This window comes from Alexandromys fortis, unplaced genomic scaffold (genome assembly GCF_014885135.2).
Source record: "Alexandromys fortis isolate MF-2015 unplaced genomic scaffold, M_Fortis_MF-2015_v1.1 scaffold_42, whole genome shotgun sequence".
NCBI lineage: Eukaryota > Metazoa > Chordata > Mammalia > Rodentia > Cricetidae > Alexandromys > Alexandromys fortis.
The window spans coordinates 909001-934358 of NW_026067934.1; the positions used below are offsets into that span (position 1 = coordinate 909001).

Genomic DNA, 25358 nt, shown 5'->3' on the forward strand with positions numbered 1-25358 from the left:
CCTTGTTCCTTACTGATACCATGAAAAGTTTTTGAGTGTGGTGAGAGAGGGGATTAAGCATAGGTAGCCAGTCCAGCATGATGACTGCTCAGGTGACTCTGGCCTTCTTTGATCTGTTTCTCAGGATTACTATAAGATTATTAAAACACCCATGGATATGGGAACAATAAAGAAGCGCTTGGAAAACAACTATTACTGGAATGCTCAGGAATGTATCCAGGACTTCAACACTATGTTTACAAATTGTTACATCTACAACAAGGTGAGATGTGGCAGGGGGCAGGGGTCCGGCTTGGGAATGAGAGGTAAAGATGGGGCACTTGTCGGGATCCTAGGGGCAGTGTTGCTGGGAGCAGCTGGGCTGTAAGTATGATAGTAAGATACTTGCAGAAGTAGGGTGATGGGACCTGTAATTGTGCCTAGACAGGGTGTTTCTTTTGTGGGGAGGAGGGTACTATCCTTATTAGCCTCTGAAGTACCTGCCTCTAGTACTCTGGGGATTTTATTTTAGTTCTTGAGCATGTCTGATAGAGAACATATGAGGACAGACAACACTAGATAGTCCATTGGGATGGTGTAAATTGTTAGATGAAAGAACCTGTGCAACTAGAGTCTTGCAGAGGTGCGCTCAAGCACAAACCTTGATGTGAGAATGCACAGTGGGGTTAATTGCAGACCCCCACCTATTCTGTGGGTCACAGTCTCCTGGAACTGTGGACATGACCATAATATTGAGTGTCCCCCTGGTCTTATATATAGACCCAAGGGTCACTTCCTAACCCCCTAGCCAAACGTTTCGGCTCGGCTATGCCATGAAGCCAGATCATTTGTTTACAGTTCAGACCACAGATGTGATTAAAGCCAACCCTTTCAAATAGAACGACTCTGGAGGGAGACACTATACAGAACTCAGCTTTTGACCTCTGCTCGTGTAGTGGGTAAAATTGCCCAGAAGAGATGGGTAGGTGAGTTTCTTGAAGTTTACTGTGTTTTGTAAAGCCTTAGTCCTCACTTAGGTGAACAGCAAAATGTACAGACTAGACCCTCAGTTGAGAGCTGAATGGGGACAGCATGTTTTGGACTTGGTGATTAGAGTGGGAATACATAAAGGCATTGTGATAAAAGCTTCATCTAATCCCACTGAGCTGCCTCTAGGGCATGTTGGGGAGCATTGTTTGAGCCCTAAAAAGCATTAGTCACAAGAAATGCTATGTAATTTATTTCTAGTGAATTCATTTGAGTTGTATTTGAATAAACCTCAAAGTCAAGGAGTATAGAGATAGACCGAGTTGGTAGGTACATAAGGCACAAAGATGGTTTCTTGGAACTTAAAACTGAAAGAGAAATACAGTTGGAGAGGTCTTGTTAGGGATACCTAGTAGCATAGCCTTTATGGCCCCTTGGAATCCAGATTATGGAAGGAGCCTAGATACAATGCTCCATGTGTTGGGGCATGGGGGTGGCCTTGGTGTCCTGTCTACAAAGATGGGAAGAGGGGGCCTTCCAGCTCTACCCCACCTGTTTCCTCATCCAGCCTGGAGATGACATCGTCTTAATGGCAGAAGCTCTGGAGAAGCTCTTCTTGCAAAAAATTAATGAACTGCCCACAGAAGAAACTGAGATCATGATAGTCCAAACAAAAGGAAGAGGACGAGGGAGGAAAGAAACAGGTAGGGTATTTGAAATAGCAAGCAAATCAGCTGTTTTCTCCCTTATCTTTGCCTATTTTTCAAGTTTAGAAGAATATCAGGGATTACTGGTGACAGGAAATATTGGAGTGCTGTTTGAACAGGATGGGTTTAGTTTCAGTATTGCCTATGCTTTCAGGGGTCTCACAAATCTGTCTCCCCCCAGCAGAAGTCACTGGGCCCTGAGTGGTTGATGGACTTAGATAATAAAGAAAGCACTGTTTGAATTCTTCACCTTCAGTGTTGTAGATTTTTTTTAAACTATTGAGCCCTGCTTTTCCATTTTAGAATAAAGAAATTAACCTGACCAGTGGGTACTGTAACTAGTGTCCTAATCCTAAAATCTTAAGGTTTATTATCTGAATTGCTAGTTATGTTTGCCTCTGATGCACAGTCATTTGAAGCCAATAACTTCCTTGTCTGTCTGCACAGTCTGCCTCCTCTATGTCTCTGTCCTTTATGATTCTGAGCTGCAAAAAGAGTGATAGTTTTCAGATGACTCCTGGATGTGAGTTTGCTTCTTTGTAGAGATGTTTTTAGCCTGGCCTCCCACCTTGCTCCAAAGTGGCAAAAACACACACTAAATCCAATGTAGCTTTTGAAATAACCAAAGAAAACCAGTCATGTGGATGCTCCCCTTCAACTCCCCCTCCCCCCCACGCTTTTTTTCCTTGTTTCCTCTCCACCCTTTTAGACAGATTCTCTATGTTAATTCAGACTCTTCGTGTCTCTTGAGTATTGTCATTACAGATGTACACTATGATGCAAAACCATTCTTTTGGCACATACACATAATAAGTCATATCCCTTCCTTCCCCATACATTCAGAGTCTACCCCTCACTTTTTGGGATCAACAGTTAGGATTCTTTGTACACAGGGCAGGCATGAAAATGTCTTCTCTACAGGTACTAGATGAGACCCAGGCTTGGTGACTAGATAAGAAAATTGGGAAACTAAATAGATTTTCCCCTCTTGCTCTTCATATGGTATCTTGACACACTGCTCCAGGGAAGCTATAGCTGCAGAGTGCCTTTTCTTTCCTTTTTCCCTTCCCCTCCCCCACTTTTCCCTTTCTTCCTAAGACAGGGTCTGTATTTATATATCCTGGGTTGGCCCCAAACTCTCAATCCTTTGTACATTGGCTTCCTCATTGCTGTGATTACAGGCTTTGAAGACTTGCTTTTATAGGGTGTTGGGTTTGTTCTCTTTCCACAGCATCCAATGTATAGAGGATGTGGTAGTATGGGGTATAGTCCCTAGTCCATCAGCTCACATTTGAGCTGTAGTTATAATCCTTTGTTTTTTATACTGATTTGGTATGCCGTGTGTATTATGGTACAACATCAAGGAAACAACCTGGGTTGTCATGAGAGGCAAAAATTGTGTACTAATCCCAGTGGCTCTGAGAGTTGAGGTCATGCTAGTTTCTGAAGAAACCTTGCAAGTTTGGCTGCTAACCTCAACCCTGAGGACACAAGAATACATTTGGTGCACCGTGATGTCTGGAATGTTCGGATGGTCTTAATCACTAAAGCAAATGTTCCACATAAATGTGTATGGGTCAGCCAGTGTTTGCCAGAATACCCTTTAACCTCCTCCTTTCTATGATTGGTAGGGACAGCAAAGCCTGGTGTGTCCACGGTACCAAACACAACTCAAGCATCAACTCCTCCGCAGACCCAGACCCCTCAGCAGAACCCTCCTCCACCTGTGCAGGCCACAACTCACCCCTTTCCTGCTGTCACCCCAGACCTCATGGTTCAGCCTCCTATCGTGACAGTGGTGCCTCCCCAGCCACTTCAGACGCCTCCGCCAGTACCCCCCCAGCCACCACCCCCACCTGCTCCAGCTCCACAGCCTGTGCAGAGTCACCCGCCCATCATTGCAGCCACCCCACAGCCTGTGAAGGTGAGCATCCTGGGCACTGGTGAACTGCTGCCACCAGAGACGGGCTTGAAGGAAACAGGTAGCTTCCTTTAGTTGTTCCTTCTGTGGGCTCTGTGGTATTAAACAGGAAACCTCTTCAGTAGGTTCTGTGGCCCCTAAGGGAGCAAATACTCAGTTTTGTGCCTTTCTGTTTCTGGCTGGTCCTGTCCCGGCTGTGAAAAACAGTGGTACGACAGGGGCTCCGTGCAGTTTAGGGCCTGTTTTGAGTGTTGGGAGCCTAGTCAGGGCTTGGTTTCAGAGGTGATCCTGAAGAGCAACTGTACTGGCCAGAGCCTCTGATTGAGCCTTTTGTGCCTGTGCTCATGGCAGACAAAGAAAGGGGTGAAGAGGAAAGCAGATACCACCACCCCCACCACCATCGACCCCATTCATGAGCCGCCCTCACTGGCCCCAGAGCCCAAGACCTCCAAGCTGGGTCCTCGGCGGGAGAGCAGCAGACCTGTGAAGCCCCCAAAGAAAGATGTACCGGACTCACAGCAGCACCCAGCACCAGAGAAGAGCAGCAAGATCTCTGAGCAACTCAAGTGCTGCAGTGGCATCCTCAAGGAGATGTTTGCCAAGAAACATGCTGCCTATGCCTGGCCCTTCTACAAGCCTGTGGATGTGGAGGCACTGGGTCTGCACGACTACTGTGACATCATTAAACATCCCATGGATATGAGCACAATCAAGGTTAGCCACCAGGCTCCTGGGATGGTGGGCAGAGAAGGATTTTCTCCTAGACTTTGGGTGCTCTGGGTTTAGTGTGATGGGCAAGGCTTTGCTGTCTTCTATGTAGAAGACACAGCACCATCTACCAACATCTTTACCAAAATTTTTTTTTTTTTTTTTTTGATTTTTCGAGACAGAGGTTCTTCGTAGCTTTTGATTCCTGTCCTGGAACTAGCTCTTGTAGACCAGGCTGTTTTTTTTCTTTTTAAATAATTGTTATTTTTTTCTCTTAGAAGTAGAATAGCATTACTCAAATAGGAAGCAGTCCTGTGTTCCTTGAACCAAGTTCTGTTCTGTACCTTCAAAACAAGTACATACAAAATCAACTGGATCCAGTCTTTTTAATCTTCTCATTAGCTTTGGCATAATCTCTTCGGGGTTCTGTGTGTTCAATTTCCCTTTAGACCTTAGTGACCTCAGTAGAAAAGCTTGGTGCTAAGAGGTCATTTCCCAGCTCTGTGGCTTGACAGTCTTCTTGTCCCATAGTGAGAATTGGATTGACAATCTATTTTCTGGTCCCCCTCCCCCATACCCTAGCCAGGATTAAACTGAGGACCACTAAGAGGCCACCTTTTTTCCACAGACATTACCACGTGGCATTGCACACACCACCCACCCTCCTTTAGAACAGTAACAGACATGGCTAACTAGAATCCATCTTGTATTTCCAGTCTAAACTAGAGTCCCGTGAGTACAGAGATGCCCAGGAATTTGGTGCTGATGTCCGATTGATGTTCTCCAACTGCTACAAGTACAACCCCCCTGACCATGAAGTGGTAGCCATGGCTCGAAAACTCCAGGTGAGGCTCTGAGAAGGATAGGCTATACCTTATATGGGCCTAGGCAGATCATAATTCTGTTATTTCACTCATAATATGCTGGGGGACTGGGGAGGAGGTTTGTTTTCTTGTTGTTTGCTTCTTTTCTCCTTCCTTTGTTTCTTTTTCTTTTTTGAGACAGGATCTCTCTTATGTAGGCCTGACTGTCCTGGAATTCAATATAGACTAGGCTGACATCGAACTAGCAGCGCGTGCGTGTGTGTCTCCCCCCCCCCCCCCCCCCCCCCCCCAACAACAACAACATATGTAACAATTTAAGTAATGGCATATACACATTTTAAGTCAGGGTTGTTAAAACTAAAATAGGGTGGCTGGTTTTGTTCCCACCGAAAGTCCTTTCTCCCTTCTCCTTCATCTACATTCAGTTGCTCTGGTGTTGTGTTAAAAAAGCATGCGTGTTGTGCCTGGCCCCAGTCTCTTCGACATAGAAGAGACCTACCTGTCTTAAGTGGGCAGGGGCACTCCCAAATGTAGACATTGTGCCACAGTTGTATTCACATGTGAGCCATAGTAGCGGCATATTTTCGGCATATTTTCCCATCAGCTTTGGAAGCCTTCATTTGCCTTTTAGTTGCAAAGTGGCTGTTTATAGGTTGGTTTGTTTGGTCATAGATCCTAATGGATGTAGTTCTCATGCTCTAGTCTTAAAGTTGACAGTTTTGAAGAGTACACAAATTGAATTGACTGTATGAACTGCTTCCTCTTTTCTTTTGTTTATGGACAGGGTCTTATACTATAACCCAGGCAGGTAGGCAGGCAGGCCTCAAACTATCAGTAATCCTTTTGTATCAGCCTTCCCAGTGCTGGGATTATAGATGTGAGCCACTGTAGCTGGCTTTTCTTTCTTCTTCTCTTTCTCTTTCTCCTCAGCAACCTGGAGGAGGCTTTAAGTGGGTTAATGGTGGTTAAAATTGGAGAATAAAGGCAATATTTAATCCCTTTATAACCTGCCTTTTACTTACTGTTTTTAATTTTATTTTTATGTATGTGTCTGTGTATGCCATGTATATGGGTACCCACAGAGGCCAGAAGAGGACACCGGATGCCTTGGATTTGGAGTTAAAGGGAATTATGAACTTCCTGACGTGGGTGCTGGGAACTGAACTTGAGACCTGTAAGGTGCAATCTTACTGAGCCATCTCTTCAGCCTCCAGACCTGCCTTTTTTTTAAAGGAAACATATAAGATCATAATTCCCAGCCATTTCTTCCTTAGTGCATTGGTTGCTATTGCTCTCAGGTCAGTGGTCTGTAGGCTGAGCAACCTGCTGTTAAGAGACACAGGTATGTTGATTGTAGATCTCAAGGTTTCCTTTTGCAATCTCTAGGTACTTCAAGGCCAGAGATGAGAATTTGCAAAGCTATTGGTGACTCATTGGTCTTTGTCACACAGAGACCATTTCATCCCCAAGGATTCCCTGCCTCCCTACTTCTGTTGGCTTCACTACATGCTACATGATAGCAGTAGCATCTTCTCCTTTCACCAGAATTAAGACACTTCAGCCATTTGGATGGGTTGCCTTCGGTGCAGAGAATTTTCAGTTTGGAGGATTGGATTGTTGTTAGTGTTGAACTGGCTCTTAATTCAAATGCATGCTCAGGCTAGAAGGATTTTTTTTTGTTTTATTTCTTTATTTGTTTGTTTTTTTGAGACAGGGTTCTTTTGTGTAGCTTTGGAGCCTGTCTTGGAATTGCTCTGTAGGTCAGGGTAGCCTTGAACTCACTAAGATCTGCTTGCCTCTGCCTCCTGAGTGCTGGGATTAAAGGTGTATACCACCTCCCCGCTTTGAACCTCTTTATTAAAGAGGGGAAAAAAAAAAAAAGGAATCACTGTATTATCTATCTAGCTTTCCTTTTTGGATTTTTTTTTTAATCTGTTCTCCCCCCCTCCCCCCCCAGTCCTGGGACCTTGCCATTACTTCCTTTTTACAATTTCTACTTCTCTGAAGGAGGCCCTTTTTTTTTTTTTTTTTTTAAGGACTGTGGTGCGTGTGTCTGTCTGTCTGTGTGCTTATGCGCCTGTGTGCCTTTCTTTTCTTGGTGAAGTTGTCCGAGTGTGTCATTTTAACTCTCATTTTGATCGCCAAGCTATTTGCCACTCATCAGCCTCAAGAGATGAGTTTTTCCTAGGCATTGACTTGATAACAAACTCAACTTAGATGAGATGCCTATTCTTCAGAGGGTCTACCTGAGGCAGGGGTAGAGGTTCTTTGCCAATGTTTCTGAAAGTAGCATTATCTTTTGCCAGGGGAGTTTTTCTGCTGGAACGCAGTTGTGTTTGTAGAATCTTTGTACTTTGTGTTTTTCCCTAAATGCCCTCATCTTAGAATGCTATAAATGGTTAGAAAGGGGCCCACAAAACTCACCTTTGCTTACCTTTTTAAGAGATACTGAAGGGATGAAACTGGAGAAATGACTAGGTGGTTAAGAGTGCTTTCTGTGCATCATGAGGACTGAATTTGGATCTCAGAACGCACATAATAAACCAGGCATCCTGTGCATGCTTATAACCCCAATTCTGAGGGGAATGGAGACAGCAGGATAGCTAACCCTTGCTAGCTTCTTACCCAAGAAAACATGAGCCCATGTTCTTAAGGAAATAGGTGAGTGACATAGGAAGACACCTGATGTCCTTTTCTGGTATACAAGTGTGCACATAGGTGTGCACACACACTCCCTCTCCATAAGTATATATTCACACAGGCACTTATACTCAAACAAAATTTTTAAAAATGAGTATTGAGATCCACTTTGGTTTCTTAATTAGGCTGTGCTGCAAGAGTAGAATTTACTTGGAAAAGTAATATAGAAAAGGATCCATCCACTTCATTTTTGGGTTTGTACCTACATCTCTGACTTCTGGACTGGTTCATCTGAGACCATTTGGACAGACAACCTAGCATCTGAATTTGACTGAAAGGACTTTTATGCTTTTGTTTTGTTTATATTAGATGGTTTCTCTTTGTAACCCTGGCTGTCCTGAAATTTGCTTTGTAGACCAAGATGACCACAAACTCAAAGAGCTTCACCCGCCCCCTTTTATCTTTCCATTATGCATCATGTACAGCCTGGGCTAGGTGAGGCTACTTAATATTCTAACCTACACACAAAATACTAGACATGGAGTTTTAGTTGCAACTGAACCTACCTTGAGCCCAACAAGATATCTGATGATTGTTATATTCCCGGTGAGTGCTATTGTTACTGCTCTTGAAACCATTGTCTTCCTGTCACTGCCCCATTACAGCCATCTATGTTCTCTTCTCGACCTGGGTGTTCTTCTGAGTGAGGTTCTACACATCTTTTCTAGTCCCTCCTAGTTCTTTCTGCTCCCTTGCTGTTTCCTCTTAGTACTGCTTTGTGTTCAGTGATGGTCCTGCTTTCCACGGTTCTCTTGGTTTTTTTTAAGGTAGGAAGCTCTCAGCAAGGTCGTCTTCCCATAGCTCTGTTTTCCTGATGCTTCTGTCTCTAGTAGAGCAGGATTCCTGGGTCCCACAAAAAGAAAAGGATGAGTCATATAACTGAACACGTTTTGGAAGCCAGTAGCTCTATTTCTGCTTGTTGCTGTTTTCTCACCTTGACCAGCTTCTTGTCATGTATTACTTGTTATTTGGACAAGTCAGAGCACTTAGAGAATGGAAGGAGCCTCAGAGTGCTGTCTACCCTGCTCGTGTCCATAACAGCCAGTTTTGAAAAACGGGAAATTTCTCTATTGTAAAGGGTATTTCAAGGGCTCGAGAAATGGCTTAGAGGTTAAGAGTACTGGCTGCTTTTCCGGGGATCCTGAGTCCAATTCCCAGCAACCACATGGTAACTCACAACCATCTGTAAAATGATCTGGTGCCCTCCTCTGGCCTCAAGGCATGCATGGAGGCAAAATGTTGTATATATAAGAAATAAAACTTTAATTTAAAAAAAAAAAAAAAGGAAGGGTAGATATAGATACAAGGCCTGATACAGCTTTTCCTTGTGTCTTCCCTGTGTTCTGGGAAGGAGAATTGGTCACTTCCCTTATAAAGTCCTGGCACTTCTCATTATATTGGTCTGTTCTGCTTGGCTTTAGACCTGGTCTTTTGTTTTTGGTTCTTTTGAGATAGAGTGTCTCTGTACTTTGGAGACTGCCCTGGAACTCACTATATAGACCAGGCTGGCCTTGAACCCACAGAGGTCCACCTGTGTTTGCCTACCAAGTTCTGGGGTTAAAGGCACATGCTACCACTGCCCAGCCCTAGGCCCGTCTTAACAGACACCCATGGCTCTAGCTACGTGCATGCGTATGTGTCTGTGTCGGGGGTTGGATTTTGGAAATAGGGTTTCTGTGTAGCCCTGACTGTCTTAAAATATACTTTGTAGACCAGCCTAGCTTCAAATTTAGAGTAAAAGATTTATGCTACTACCACCGGACTGCTTTTTGAGGGGCCATAGCCTGTCTGTGTTAAAGATCCTGAGTAGTCGATTGAGCTTCTGCCACATAGCAAGTGTTTTGGGAATAGGAGTCTTAGTTGCTTCAATAAGGGACCTCTGCTTTGATGTGACACCCCTTTCTTTCCTGGTCTTCTGTCTCGTCCAGTGCTGGTCACCTCCTGTTTTATACATTTGTCCAGGGCTTTGCTCTAATTTATTTCTAATTAAGAAGTCATTGCATGCCTAATACTTGATCAGCTACACTTACACAGAACAGAATGCCAGATAAGACCTTACTATGGGAGGATGCCAAGCTTTGCATAATGGTATTGCAAATGTGAGAAACAGTACCATAGTTACATGGATATCTGCTGTAGAGGGCATCTTCTCCTAGATGCCTATTTATGGAGCTTTCAGGACAGGCGTCTGGAAGGTTGAGTGTGTCCTGAGTTAAAACATTAACTTTAGTACTTAGCCACCACATCTCTCAGCAGCAAATACACAGATGAACGCACATACTTGCCATGGAATAATCATCCTTTACACTGTGACTATGTCATATGGTTGCCTTGATAAGCAACCAAACTCGTCAGTAGCTGAACAGGATAAAGTTAGGTAGGAAAGCCAAACCGAGAATGATAGGACGAGGAAGTGTGAAGTCATAGGAGTTGTCAGCCAGCCAAAGAAAAAGTCAGACACACAAAATGGGACAGAGGTGAAAGCCACGAGTGTAGAGGCAGCACATAGATTAATAGAAATGGGTAAAGTTGTAAGAGCTAGTTAGTAACAAGCCTGAGCTATTGGCTGAGCATTTGTAGTTAATGTAAGCCTCTGAGTGCTTATTTGAGAGCAGCTGCATGATAGGAAAACTCTGGCTATACACACATCTTTTGAAGCAGGGACACAGCAAAAGGAATGTTCCTTCAGTGTGAATTGCTACACTGATCGTTTTATTTTATTCTTTGAAATTTTAATGTATTTTGACCGTAACATGCCCATCTCTTAATTCCTCCTAGATCTAGCCTTCATTTTATTTCATTCTTAAAGATCTTTCTGGGAAGCCAGCCTTATTCTTTACATGTCTGTTCTGCAAGTCATTATTGAATTGACTGTGGAGTCCCCACTGTTGGGGGGGGGGGGTCGTCTGCTATTTGGTTTGCTGCTTGACTTGATCCCTGTGAGGGAAAGCAAGGACTACTGCTCCATGAGTTGTATTATTACTCCATGTAACTCTCAGCTGGTCTTCAGAGTCTCTTGAAGTGAGTTGCTGTGCCCAGAATCACTGGCTTCTCTTCTGATTGATTATTACCATACAAGGTACTCCTCCTTCCTAATACCTGTCATAAACATCCCATTCCACTTCCCAACATTGCTGGAGGTGCCTGAGCCAAAGATTTGCATCTGCTCAACTAAGCGTACATGGACCACTCTTGAGTTATAGCAAGACAGATGCAGACACGTGCACTCTGCCATGAATGCTCAACTCAGAGCCTTTGCTAGTACTGTTTTCTCTCTTTGGGAAGGTAAGCAAGCGCTCCTGTCAGACTGCTACAGACCTGGCCTAGTGCTTACTGAGCACCTTCAAACTAATGTTCTCAGACTGGTCTTTCACCTGACTTTCTGTATATCCTCTAGGGAATGAATGCTCAGCCAGATCAGGACTGGTTGTAAAGCCTTGTGTGCTTGCGCACGCGTGCGGGGGTGGGATTATCCTATAATCTCTTATTTCTTGTTGATTTGGTTGAAGAGGCTCTAAAAGCTGAACATCCTCATAGGCATAGCTTTTCCTCCATAGGATGTGTTTGAAATGCGATTTGCCAAGATGCCTGATGAGCCTGAAGAACCAGTAGTTACAGTGTCCTCCCCTGCAGTGCCACCCCCTACAAAGGTTGTGGCCCCACCCTCATCTAGCGACAGCAGCAGTGATAGTTCCTCCGACAGTGACAGTTCCACTGATGATTCTGAGGAAGAGCGAGCCCAGCGGCTGGCTGAGCTCCAGGAGCAGGTAAGAGAACCTGTGGTTCTATGCCCCAGAGACCAGGGTAGTTTCTCAGAGGTTTCCAAAAGATGTCTTGATTTTACTTTTCCAAAGATTCCCTTTTGGTATTTCCTCTTAGTCAATAGAATGTTAATCCTGTAGAAATATGAGCTGTGTGTTTAAATAGGACTCAGGCATGATATTTTCTGGACACATGGGCTTCAGAATCCTGAAGCTGCCTGCCTACAGTAATCTTAATGTTTGCATTGGTCATCATGCCCCAATATTTCAGTACACGCTTTACCTAGCATTTTAGAAACCTTCTCCTCAGAAACATCCTGGGACTAAGATAGCTAGGAAATTTAACATCTGTTAACTTGAGAAGCTCCTCTTAGAGAGATATAGCAATCCTTGGAGATCAAGTAGTGGGTGGCCACTTTAGGGATCTCGTTAATTTGGCAGGTCCATGGTAGCCTATCTTATGTTTCTCTCATGCCCACAGCCTGATACCCAAGCATACATTGTTTCCATGACATAGAGCTGTACTCCAGGGTTAGGTGGGTTAGTTTGTTTTTGCAACAGGTTTCCTACTGTAGCCCTGGCTGACCTAGAACGTGTAGAGATCTACCTAGCTCTGCCTCCCAAGTGAAGGAAGGAGACTAAATGCCTGGCCCAATCCTGATCTCGTTTGTTTGTTTGTTTGTTTGCTTGCTCCACAGCTCAAAGCAGTGCATGAACAGCTTGCAGCCCTCTCACAGCCTCAGCAGAACAAACCAAAGAAAAAAGAGAAGGACAAGAAGGAAAAGAAAAAGGAAAAGCACAAAAAGAAAGAGGAAGTAGAGGAAAATAAGAAAAGCAAAGCCAAGGAACTTCCCCCGAAAAAGACAAAGAAAAATAACAGCAGCAACAGCAATGTGAGGTCTGTACTTCCCAATTTTTCTGTCTTTGGAAGTGGTGACCCCCAGAAACCCATGCATGGTAGGGACAAAGACCACTCTGTTGATGCAGCCACCAGTCCCAGTTGGTGCCCTGTCATCAGCACTTAGCTGTTATTTCTCCTTCTGCTTTTTTCCCTTCGTGAACTTTGGTAGCTCACTATTTGAGGAGAGAGAGTACAAGTAGCCACCGTGGAGCCATAACAGAACTTTAGCTCCTGACACCTGCTATGATTTCCTGCTGGTTTTTCTGATTGCTAGTAGCCTTAAATCCTATTTCCAGTTGGGTGTGGGCAGTCAGCCCCTACCCACCCACATACTTTGGAGGGATGTGTGCACAGCTTACTCAGGAGACCCATTCTTAACTGTCTGTATCATCCCTTCGTAGCAAGAAGGAACCAGCACCCATGAAGAGCAAGCCCCCTCCCACATACGAATCAGAGGAAGAGGACAAGTGTAAGCCCATGTCCTATGAGGAGAAGAGGCAGCTAAGTCTAGACATTAACAAACTTCCTGGTGAGAAGCTGGGCCGTGTAGTACATATCATCCAGTCAAGGGAGCCATCACTCAAGAACTCCAACCCTGATGAGATTGAAATTGACTTTGAGACTCTGAAACCGTCCACACTGCGAGAGTTAGAACGCTACGTCACCTCTTGTTTGCGGAAGAAAAGAAAACCTCAAGGTATACTTGGGAACTCTCTGTATAGGGATCCTTTCCGTGGAAACCCTTAGCCCTCTTCCAACTTAGCACTCCACACTTGAAACACCACTCGCTCATCCACTCCCACATATATGAATTCTATACCTTTGCCATAGAAACCCCAAGAATGATACCACACTGGATCCTGGGTTGTCGGTTCTTTTCTGGACCTCTTTGGTGGTTTGCTGAAGCCTTCTTGAACCTGTCTTGACAGCAGCTGTTTACTTCTCTGTTAGCCAGCCATACAGTCTTTTCCAGAAGTGACCTCCCACCTCTGTTGAGGTGAGGCCAGGAGGAAAGGGGTGCCTGGAATTCCCAGGAATGTGTGATTATGTTAGTTCAGTACTCAGCCCCATTTTTGCAAACAGAACTGATGTTCACCTCATCCCTACTACTAGCCTTCCAGACATCTCTTCATTTTATGCATGCTTCACATTGGCTTATGCCTTTCCCTCTTATTGCTAGAGGGTTTAGCTTGGGATATCTGTCAAAGTATTTTTATACTGCTTTCTTAGTCCTTAGAACTTTGCTCTGGATCTGCTGTTTAGTGACATTATTTGGACTTCACTCATAAAACTAATCGGGAAGGCTCGGAGAACCCTTGAGCTCTTTGCATGTTTTGCTGTGCTTTGGACATAATATCCTATATGAAGAATGCCTATTTACCCAAGGCTAGTAGTATATTGTATGAAGAAATTATTGCTCTGCTTGGTCTTCTGAATCCATGAGAAACCATTCAGAGGGTATTATAAGAGATTGATTGAAATTACAGCACAAGCTTTGTTTTAGCTAGTGTATAGTAGGCTACCAGTGAGAATAGTGTGTGGCTCTTGGGGTCTGTACTGGTAGAAGCTGTCAGGAGCAGTCTATAAGCCTATGGGGAACGTGCTTCCCACTGATCCTTCCTCTGGACAATGGGAGTGTGCTGTGGCTAGCAGCAGCTGCCTGGGCGGGTATCCTTTCTGATACAGGTCTATTATTTGGGTTACAGCTGAAAAAGTTGATGTGATTGCTGGTTCTTCCAAGATGAAGGGCTTCTCATCTTCTGAGTCGGAGAGCACCAGCGAATCCAGCTCCTCTGACAGTGAAGACTCTGAAACAGGTTAGTTGACTCCTGTTTAAATATGTTATCAAACTACCCCACTCGTCCCTCATAGTATCCTTTGTCCAGGTTGTTCAAGAGCTCAGAGTTGGTGGTCTCTGAGAACTGCCTGGGCCTTGCTGGCTACCCATTCACCATATTCTCACTGCAGGGTTAGCAAGACACCCTGTATAGCAGCAATTTTTTCTTTCCATGAGGGTAGAGGGCAGACCTGAGGACTGTAGGTGTTAGGGTCCCAATCAACCTTGGTGTGGAATGCTCCTATTCCCTTTCAATATTCTGGCATCATAGTTGGCATGGAAGCAATTTTGGCCACATTGTAGCAGAGTAGAGGCAAGTCACCTGCATCTGGCAGCCTGCATGATCAGTCAGCTTTGAGCCCTGGGCTCTAAACCCTGGGAATTGCCATTTTCTTTTCTACAGTGTGCTCAGTGCTGTTTTGTGTTGGCTGTTCCTTCCCAGCTCTGCTCTATCTGTGCACTAGAACATGTATGTCTTGCTCTTCTCCTGGCCCTTTCTTGTGTACTTTGGGCCTATACAAGAGTATTCAGTTCCTGTGTTCTTTCTGAGCAGCAGCTGCAGAGCTGGAGGGTAGGAGCAGGTGGTAATGATGGGAACAGGTTGTTTTCCCAGATAATACACTTTTTCTTCATTGTTCCCAGAGGAGCAGGTGCTCACATAGGCTTCAAGGGAAAGATAGGGGGAAAGGCATGGTGTATACCTGAGTTGCCTGACACATGGCTTGTGTGAGTGGGGTTACCTCTAGGCAGGTCAGGTTCCATCAGCTGAGCAGAGATAAATTACAGTCCACCTCGGAACCAGCCTTAGGGTCTTAATGTGCTATTGTGTGTGAGGTTCATAGTGGGAAGTGGGTCTGTGGGCTAAATGGCTCTTGTCAGTCAATATTCCATGGATCCCTCACTTGTGGAATAATGACCTGATTGTGTCAAGGACGGTCAACACTCCCTTACAGCAGCTAGGAATGAACTCTGTTGCTCTAAGTTATTTGCACAGGTCCACCTCTGCCCAAAGAAATTGGGAGTCAAGGGGAAAAGGTATTTTTTGTGGGTCATGTAGTAGACTGGGACCTTTCCAAGGACAGTTTTCTGTACTGCCTTGTTTTTAATTTGCAGTGTAATTACTGAGGAAATGTAATCCATTACATTGGTTGTTCTGCATTTGTTCAACTCAGACTGCAGAAGTTACCACATGCAAAGTGACTGACCTCAGAGCCTCTCCCCGATTATTCTTTCCCGTTTTCATTCTAACCTAAACACTGGCCTTGCTTCCTTGTGAACCAGCAGGGGGAGCTGCACCCTAGCCTGCTGGGAAGCGCTGGCTCTGAGCCACTTTCGGCTTGAACTGGGGCCACCGCCTTCAGTAGGGTGAATGGGGTGAATGAATGTATTCTTGGGGCTCCATTAGCATTCTTGGTGGCCACTGACTTTTCACTTTCATTGCCAGCCAAGCTTCAGATTTGCCTTTCCTCTGGATTTTTTGTGCTTCCTGTATTTTCTAGATCATTCCTCCTAAGATTTTGCAGCCTTTTCTAAGAATCTAAGTAATCAAAAGGCAATCACAGAGACTGATCCTGACATGCTGAATAGCTTGGCTTATCTTTGGGATATTAGGGAACTCTGACCCCTCACACAAACAAATGTTTGAGCTACTCTCTCCATAGCCCTCATCCTCCTATGGTCCCACACAACTGCTGTACTCCTGTCTTTCCTGATGGCTGCCATGATGACATTTCCAGCAGCTTTCTGCTACTGTTACAGAGAGAAGATTTTTTTTTCTTCCAGCCCGCCTCCTCCCTTAAGTAGAAAGCTTGTGCAACAAGTAATCCGAGAGTCCTGGGAACAGCTGTCCTGGCGGGAAGGAGAGTGAGATTTAAAGTGATGGAGCTATTAACCGGCAGACTTTAGGCTGTGGCCGTCTAACGCTTACCATTTGTTTGGCTGCCTGGGCTAAGCACCTCCCTCTTTGCAGATGATGCCCTTCCCACTTTTGTTTTGCTTACTAGCTCTCTTTTGTCTTCATTTAGGCCACTGGTATTGCCAGTGGAGCAGTAGATTTTTATTTCCTGCTATGTGCAGAGTGCTGTGTTGTGGGGTTGTTGATACTACTACTTAGGAAGGACCTGCTGAGTTTTTGTTACAGATTCCCCAGATAGGACGTACAAACACATACTAGGACATAGACACAAATGGACACAGGCACACACCAGTAAATGTCACACCAGTGAAACAGAGCGTTTGTTTCCTTATGCCGCACAGACTGCACTTTGTGGGATGTGGAATACAGGATGGGCAGATCTTCTAGCAGCTGATTCATGGGTCTAGGAAGCCCAGCAGCCCCAACTTCTCTAACAAGTTACTGATAATTCTACCTTGACAGGAGAGTAGGGCAGAGGTGGAATAGACACTGAAAGTGTTTTCCTTTGGTCTTTTGGGCTTAGTTTATGTCTTCCTTGTTCTTCATGTTTCTATTTAAATTTAAGCTAAAATTTCTCAAAGGGCCTATTTTTGTCACACAACACTAAGGGTCAGTTCTACAGGCATGGCTCACTGATATGAATCATGTAGAGAAACTGAAGAGAATTATTCAGTAGAGGAACCTTTCTACCATTACAAGGTATACAGGGTCAGATCACTCTGCAGATGAGTGGGTGGGATGCTTTGCTAGACGAATTTCAGCCACCATGTATGCCCTTATGTTCTGTAGCAGCACCAGTGACCATCTTGACACTTCCTTGAGCCCAGCTGTTTGTTGTTGGGTTGTTTTTTATTGTTATGTTTTTATTGAGCTTTGATTCTAGCTTGAGTCTGGAACTGCTCAGGGGTTCAGTGTTAGAACAAGCAGAATAAGGCCCAGTTGCCACCTCCCTCCCTCCCAACTTCTAGGAAGTCTTCAGACCTAGGCTGGGCAAGCCGGAACAAGACACTGTGGCTCTCCCTTTTCCATTACTCTCCCAGCTGTGGCCATGCAGTCACCAGCATAGGATCAGATCAGCTGTCATGTGGGGTAAGGGATGTCCTAAGATTCTTTTTCAGTTCTCTATTGCTGATACCTGGTTCTTCTCACGTATCTTCCACGGGTGTTTATGGGCTTGGGTGGCTACATAGTGTGTGTGTGTGTGTGTGTGTGTGTGTGTGTGTGTGTGTGTGTACACCCTCTTTGGTGCCACCTCCAGACTGCACCTCAGCTGCCTGGGGTGGAATGGATTTGGATAGGAATAGTGAAAAGGCTCTGGGACTGTGGATTGTTCATGCAAGAGTACAGTCCAGCTATTTTAGTCTTATTTCCTTTTCCCAGGATTGGAGCAAGTGGGTGTTCCTTAATAGCTCCAGGGTAAAGAGGAATGCATGGTGTTTTGGAAAGGCTGGAGCTGGGAAGTGCAGACAGAGGCCATGAGACACTCTTGGGGCTTTGATCAGGAAGCCAACCTCAGCTCCCTGGTCCCAGGATCTTTGAGGGACTCCTTCCAGTCCTGTTTCAGGGATATGTTGATCCTGCTGCCAGAATGTGGCAGTTGCTTCAGAAAGGGGTAAGGACCCTCAAAATTGGGAATTGTGCAGAGCCAGGTGGCACATCTAGAAGTCCAGGAGTTATAGTTTGGAGGGATTGGGGCTTCCCCGGGGTGAGGGCCAGCCTTGTGGAATGTAGCCTACAGTAAGAGGCTGAGTGGGCGGGTTTTTCCCAGGCATGTTCTGGGACTAGGGATTGTTACATCCATAATTCCAGCAGAGGCGCCACTCTGCTACGTGTGGGAACCAGTCCAGGCCCCTCTCTGGAGCAGAAGCCATATTGGATGTCCTGAAAAGGGATGGAAAAGACAAGGCCTTTTCTCTGGCCTCTCCCGCCCCTCAGCAATTGTTATGTCACCAGTTCCTCTTTATAGTTTCTGCTTTTGTTTTGTGGATATGGTGGTAGAAGAGATGACTTTGCTCTTTGCCTTCTTCAGTGGGAAATGTTATAATGCCGTGCTCCTTCCTTTGTTGGGACCTTTTCTTCCCTAACCACACTATGTGGAAAGGTTGGTTAGCTGACGCTTGGTGATTTTTATATACCTGGCTGGTAAGAGACAACTCAGGGGCACCTCTCACATTCTAATGGGACATTAGGAGTAAAGAAAATACCAGTGCACTCAGGCAGGGCACATATGGAACTCATTAAGAGAAACAGTTGTTCTGTTGAGAAGTGCAGACAGGCTTCAGGCAATTTTAGACTTCTACATATACTATGGCCTTTGTGTATGCAGATTTATCCATCCCTGCTGAAGCAGGCCAGGCAGGGATGGGACTCTTGGTTTCCAATAAGGTTCTCCTGTGCCCTTTCAGTCACTAGGGCACAGAAGCTGGCTCAGTCTGCAATTCTTCTGTTCTTGTAACTTGAACGGTACATTCCACACCATTCTCTCACACTGGTTTCTTTCTCCCTCTACGTAGGTCCTGCCTAATCATTGGACACGGACTCTTAATAAAACGGTCTTCAGTTCCAGATTCCTTCCCAGCGAGCTATAGCTTAAGTCCATTTTCTTCAGTGAAAGGGACAGAACTCTATCAAGTTATGGAATTGCTCAGAGCCCTGGGCCTGTCCCCCTGGGGTGGATTAGTCATGTTCCGCAGCATACACGTAGTCTCACCTTCAGGAAGGCTGCCTGCCTGGCCTGTTGCCTGGGCCTCTCTGTACAAAGACTGACTGGCTGTCCAGCCCAGCTTCCCTGGTCATCTGGGGTCCTCTGGGTGGGTGGCATCTCCTTGAGGGTGATAATAATCCCCCTCTATGCATACGTGTGGTGCTGCTCTGTGTGTGAAGCCTGATTGCAGTGTGTTTTCTCTCTTATTCCCTTCCCTCTTTTTTTTTTTTTTCTGAGACTCCAAACCTTGCAGTGACTTTAGCCCAGGAAAGATATAATTCACCCTGAGGATGAACATCTTGACCTATGTGGGGCCTTTAGAGGCCAGCTGGTTTCCCAAAGGCTATTTAGGTCCACTCTGGCTGACTTGATGAGGTGGAGACTGTGACCAGCTTTAGTTTACCCATTGCCTCCTGAAGTCTCCATTGTTTCCATAGAGCACTAAAAGTTAAGTGGTCTGGTGGGCATTTCCCCCAAGTTCTTTGGTCTTTTCTCCTCAAGTCACCTAAGAAAAATACTTCAAGGCTGCTGATAAGGGACATGCAAGGCCCATCAGGCCCCACTTCCAAGCCCAGTCAGGCTCTGGGAAGTGGGCAAGAAGAATATCACCTGTGAGCTGCTTGCAGTACTTCTCCAAGTTCTGTTGTCACCCGTGTCATTATCCAACACCATCTTCATCTTCCTATAATGACAGCATTATTGGGGTTAGAGCAGGAAAGAATTGGCCACATCATCCAAACCTTTACAGAGACAAACCAAAGTAGGCTGGGTTTTGTGTGTGTGTGTGTGTGTGTGGTTTTTTTTTTTTTTTTTTTTTTTTTTTTTTTTTTTTTTGCGGAGGGGTGTCCTCCTTAAAAAACAAGTACTGGCCCTGACCATTTTTTACTCACAAATCTCGCATCTTAGCAGAAAACTGCCCAATATTAAAAGGTACCCCCAAGGAATTGCATCTGCATTTTAGCAGGTTCTTTCTGTCCTTTTCTCTTTTAAAATGTGCTTTTACATACTTCTGAGAAGACTGACACATTGGAGCCTGCCTTCTCCTAGGGCTTAAAGCAGGCTGAGGTGGTGCTATGCCCTTTCCCAGGTTCCAGAATCCTTGGGTTGCTTGCTGCCCTATACCTGATATGGCCTTTGGGTCTCAGGCTCCCTAGAACATCCAATGGCTCCTCAGTGATACTGCTGAGTTCATAGGCCATTCCAAGTCCTCTGTGTCTAGCTTCAAGTTAGCTTCTTTTGCCAAACAAACTATTTTGAGCTGCCCTTTGGCCTGTGCGTGACGTGTTCCCAGTGAACTTGGCTTGACTGAGATTGGGAGGGGTGGGGGTTTGGAGGCTTCTTGCCCAGAGATTCCCACAGGACAGTTGGGAAGCTGTTGGCATTATCTTTCTGGGAAGATTTTGCTATCTTGGACCAAATGATAGCCTACATTCCCACAGTATTTTGGCTATGTGCTGCCCCTGCCTTTCCCCACACCCTCTATACACAGGGCAATTTGTCCTTTATATTCTTTACTGTCCAGAATATCCCTGGCTATGTGGGCCTTATGTGTGACAGGAACACTCAGGACCTGTTGAACTTGAAAGATCTTTAGACCATCAATTATACTTGGTGACCTGGGTATACAGCAGCCAGAAAGGACAGCATCCTACCTACTTTTCTTTGTTCCTAGTTTTCTGTTCCTGGGCATTGGGAGGTACCCTTGGGAGGGCCTTAGCGTACCAACGGGCTGTGGGGTCCTGATGGGCGCTATCCAGGACAGTAGAGGGCTCTTCTCTGCCCCATATTGCCCTTGCCCTGCTCTTAAACCTTTGTCTCCTTTATTCAAGTGGGGCTGGGCTGAGGTGGAAGAAAAGAAATCAGTGTTTGATATCAGATTTTACAAGATCATTTTACTTTGTACTATGCCATCCTAATGTAAAGATGGAATTTGTGTTGGAGTTTAAGATTGTTATGGAATAAAGATCACATAGTATTTGAGGCCATCTCCATGTAACTCCTTCTAAAGAGTTTTGTGTGTGGGTGTCTGGGGCTGGTGTGTCATAAGCTGTATGCTTACTGTCTTGTCTTCTTACTGGCAACCCAACACAAGCATTGGGCCCCAGGAGCTTCACGGAAGCCTCACAATATGCCACTTCTCTAATTCTGCCTAGGCTCGGGGGAAGGGGGGCTGCCTTGTGCCTTCTCTTCCAGTCTGAAGATGAGCTCCAGAATATTCCTGTGACCTTTCCAATGCAACTGACATGCTTCCTAGAACCCGTGTATCCAACCGCTCTTGCTCCTAAGCCTGGTCTTGTGGACCTCTGTTCATAATATGAGGCATGTGGTGAGGGATTGGAACCATTGTCCTTTTAGTGTAAGTGGGCAAACAATGCTTTGTTCAATGTTACCAGACAACAGGCAGAGCCTCTCTCCTTCCTAAATAGCTCACATTCAGTTCAGCATCTGGGTAGCACCTCTAGTGCTTTCCCAGGTCATACTTGACACAGTGGTTCAGCTTTATTGACAAGCTTCTCTATGTTGAGATCCCCTCAAGAGTGAACTTGCTTTTGTTTTGAGCAACCTTCCTCCCAACCAAGTCCCTTTTCTCTTCCCCTGCCCACTCCACCTTTTTACACTGGAAGTGCTAATAGAGGAGCCTGTCCACACACTGACTGTCCCAGCCCCCTCCCCCCCACTGAGTTATCAGCTGTGTCCCCTGCCATACAAATCCTTCTGAGTGAGGTGTCCAACCTTCTCTGCTTCCATACTCAAAGCAACCAAATGTCCTGATTCTATAAATCTTCCCAACAACCCCTTTAAAATCTCTTCCCTGTAAGAGTTTCTTACCAAGTTTCTTCTTCTGACCCAAGGAGAGCCCTGCTTCCTGGCATCAAGATAGGGGTTTCCTTGTGCTAGGTGTCCTTACTTGCTGCCCATTGCCATTTGTATGAAGACATAGTTTTGGCTGCTAGGGTCTTTCTGTGTCTTGTCAATCCTGCATGGAGTGGCAAACTTGGGCATAAGGTCCTCCTATCTTAACTCCTGGTAACATGCTACACAGCAGGGGCCATGCCCCGCACAGTAGCTCGACATAGCTATGAACAGAGAGTAAGAACTGGTGCTCTGACAAGGTGTTTGGGGTAAGCCATAGCAAAGAAACAAATCATTCTTTCGTGACAGAATCTGAAAAGCTCTGTACTATGGACCCAGACTCCAACCTGGTATAATTGTATTGTTTGCTAGCCCAGAAGCACTGGCCAAGGTGTTAATCTCTCTCCTGGAGTAGTCTGCTGGTAAACGTTTCTTATTACAAAGTCTTAAGGTAGTGACAGAGGTATGCACCTAGATTTTTAACAAGCCTCCACAAAGACACATTCACATACTTGAAGCACCAGGTCTTCAGCCTCTTGAAGAGCCTGGGCACATTAACTGTTCCAGAGAAGGGACATGACTGATAATCAGAGAAAGGGGGGTCAATGCCATCTATTTGGCAGTGAGCACCTACTCTGTTTCTTCATGGTTGTTCTGCGGAGGCCATCCTGCTTCCTTATTTCCAAAAGGTGAAACTTTCTGTGTTCTCACTCTATAGAAATTTCCTTGCCCACCCTGTGGCTCTGATCAGATCATGCCCTATGCCAGTATCACTGATCTTTCTCAGGTCCCGCTTGAACACTGAGGCAAAGACCTCAGTAAACCATCTACAAGAGTTCCTAAATTGTTGTTTCAGCTGTGTGGCCCTGAATGGTTGTCCTCGCTTTTTGGAGTGTTGTTCTCAACTGTCCAATACATGGTTATTGCAAACATCCCGACTCATTGCAAAACATAGCAGGTTATACATAGTCTAGAGTGTACTGACACTACTGCCCAAGGTCTCTATAATTCAGATTCTGACATAGCCGGGGCCTTGGCTATTTCTGGTGGCTGTGGTCTGGAGCTTACTGAGGCATTTTCCAGGCATAGTTCCTTGGGAAAACCACGGAGAGGTGGATAGGTGACACATCCACCCTGATGGCCCAACGCAATCCAGCCTTTGTCCTGAGTGTCCTATATTCTTGTCCTCTTCTCTATCCAAGGCCAATCCATGATTACTTCCCCAGAGTCTCACTACCTTGTCTTCTCTCTGCAGAGATGGCACCCAAGTCAAAAAAGAAGGGACACCCTGGGAGGGACCAAAAAAAGGTATGTGCTTCAGGGGTGTTTCCTCCTTAGGTGTTAGATAACCCTCTCAGCTGAAAGGATGCTGTGGATCTGACCCCAACTATTTTCTCATGTCTGACATCAACCTGTGTATCTTTTTGTGTGCCTACAGCATCATCACCATCACCATCCACAGATGCAGACAGCCCCAGCTCCTGTGCCCCAGCAGCCACCCCCGCCTCCCCAGCAGCCTCCTCCACCCCCACCTCCGCAGCAGCAACAGCAACCCCCACCCCCACCTCCGCCGCCCTCCATGCCTCAGCAGACTGCCCCAGCGATGAAGTCCTCGCCCCCACCCTTCATCACTGCCCAGGTACCCGTCCTGGAACCACAGCTACCAGGCAGTGTGTTTGACCCTATTGGCCACTTCACCCAGCCCATCTTGCACCTGCCGCAACCGGAGCTGCCACCTCATCTGCCCCAGCCGCCTGAGCACAGCACTCCACCCCATCTCAACCAGCATACCGTAGTTTCTCCTCCAGGTGAGCCATGGCCATCTCCCCTTTTGCCACCTTGGTTCTACCACATCATTATCAGGTATTCTAGGCTTCCTGTTAGCATCAGCAATCAAGTCAGTTGCTTCTCTCGGACCTGACTGGCATGTCAAAAGATTGTAGTTATGGGGTCCAGGCATTATGTTCTCAGTAGTTTACTGTAGACCATGGATGGGGTGGAGAAATTTGCTCAACATGTTGGCATACTGGTAAACGTCTATGAATAGGTATCAAAGACCTACAGTGAAGCTTGAAGGTCTATGCAGGGAACTAGAGGAAGGGTTAGGGACACAAAATATAGGACAGGATGACTGCAAGGAGCCTATTCCAATTGGTCTTTGGAAGCTTAGGAAAATTGGAGGAAAAAACAGAAAGAGGTCACCATAGTCTAAACAAGGTCGGGACAGAGCAGAAAAAAAAGACAGTCCAGAATCAGATAGGCCTCACTTCCATATTTTTTGTCATTCCAGCTTTGCACAATGCGCTGCCCCAGCAACCATCTCGGCCTAGCAACCGAGCTGCTGCTCTGCCCCCAAAGCCTACCCGACCCCCAGCTGTATCCCCTGCCCTGGCCCAGCCCTCCCTACTCCCACAGCCACCTATGGCTCAGCCCCCACAAGTGCTGCTGGAAGATGAAGAGCCACCTGCCCCACCCCTCACCTCAATGCAGATGCAGTTATACCTACAGCAGCTGCAGAAGGTGCAGCCCCCCACACCACTACTCCCTTCTGTGAAGGTGCAGTCCCAACCCCCACCGCCTTTGCCGCCCCCACCCCACCCTTCTGTTCAGCAGCAGCAGCTCCAGCAACAGCCTCCACCACCCCCACCTCCCCAGCCCCAACCACCACCCCAGCAACAGCACCAGCCCCCACCACGGCCAGTTCACTTGCCATCCATGCCCTTTTCTGCTCACATCCAGCAACCCCCACCACCCCCAGGCCAGCAGCCTACTCACCCACCCCCAGGCCAGCAGCCACCTCCAACACAGCCTGCTAAGCCCCAGCAAGTCATCCAGCATCACCCTTCCCCCCGGCACCACAAGTCAGACCCCTACTCAGCTGGTAAGTGGCCTGTTTTTGTACTCGGAGTCTGGAGGTGGGCCTGGTAATTTATTCTAGCAATGTGGTGTTTCTGGCTTCAGAGCCAAACTTTGTAGCACTGTGTAGTTGGGAATATCACTGTCCCTGCTTTGTGTTGATCAGGTTGTCTTGCTCACAAGCAGAGGTAGCCCAGACAAAGACCTTTCCTGATCCTACTAAGTGGAAGCCAGGATCTACCTATTTAAGGTTAGGATAGGTTTCTTAGAGATGACCATGAGGTGGGCAGAAGCTAATTTGGTGAACAGGCTGGGAATCAGGCTCTTTTCTGAGCCCTGAAGACCCAGGTGGCATTGCATGGCCCATGTTGGTGAATATGGCTGGGACTCAGCAACCGTGCCTCTCTCCAGCCTAGTGCAGACTTCTCAGTCTTCAGCAGTGTTACTTAGGCCATACCTTTCACCCTTCTTTTTTGTTTGTTTGCTTGCTTTTTAAAGACAGTTTCTCTGTGGAGCCCTGGCTTGGCTGTCTTGGAACTTGATCTGTAGACCAGACTGGCCTTGAACTCACACAGATCTATCTTCCTGTCTGCCTCCTGAGTGCGAGTGTGTGGGCCACCACCTCAGGGCTTCTCATTTTTGGGACACTTGACTTTCAAATGCTGGTAACCAAAATGCCCTGGCCATCTCTGGTTGGAAAAGGTT

The 25358-nt window shown here is 46.1% G+C and overlaps 1 protein-coding gene across 7 annotated transcripts in view; it reads left to right on the forward strand.

The window, feature by feature from the left end:
- Positions 1-25358, forward strand: part of Brd4 (bromodomain containing 4) — a 70340-nt gene that overhangs the window by 39450 nt on the left and 5532 nt on the right. For 4 of the 7 annotated variants that reach the window (XM_050145985.1, XM_050145988.1, XM_050145986.1 and 1 more), the window contains exons 3-14: positions 125-262; positions 1535-1670; positions 3305-3597; positions 3946-4308; positions 5019-5147; positions 11384-11593; positions 12286-12485; positions 12890-13185; positions 14195-14305; positions 23053-23105; positions 23236-23605; positions 24088-24678. In XM_050145985.1, the coding sequence (XP_050001942.1) occupies positions 125-262; positions 1535-1670; positions 3305-3597; positions 3946-4308; positions 5019-5147; positions 11384-11593; positions 12286-12485; positions 12890-13185; positions 14195-14305; positions 23053-23105; positions 23236-23605; positions 24088-24678 (2890 nt within the window). Of the gene's footprint in view, positions 1-124; positions 263-1534; positions 1671-3304; positions 3598-3945; positions 4309-5018; positions 5148-11383; positions 11594-12285; positions 12486-12889; positions 13186-14194; positions 14306-17208; positions 17330-17620; positions 17853-18753; positions 20925-23052; positions 23106-23235; positions 23606-24087; positions 24679-25358 lie in introns of those variants that run through there. The other 3 variants (XR_007592467.1, XR_007592468.1, XM_050145989.1) reach the window with 3 other exon arrangements.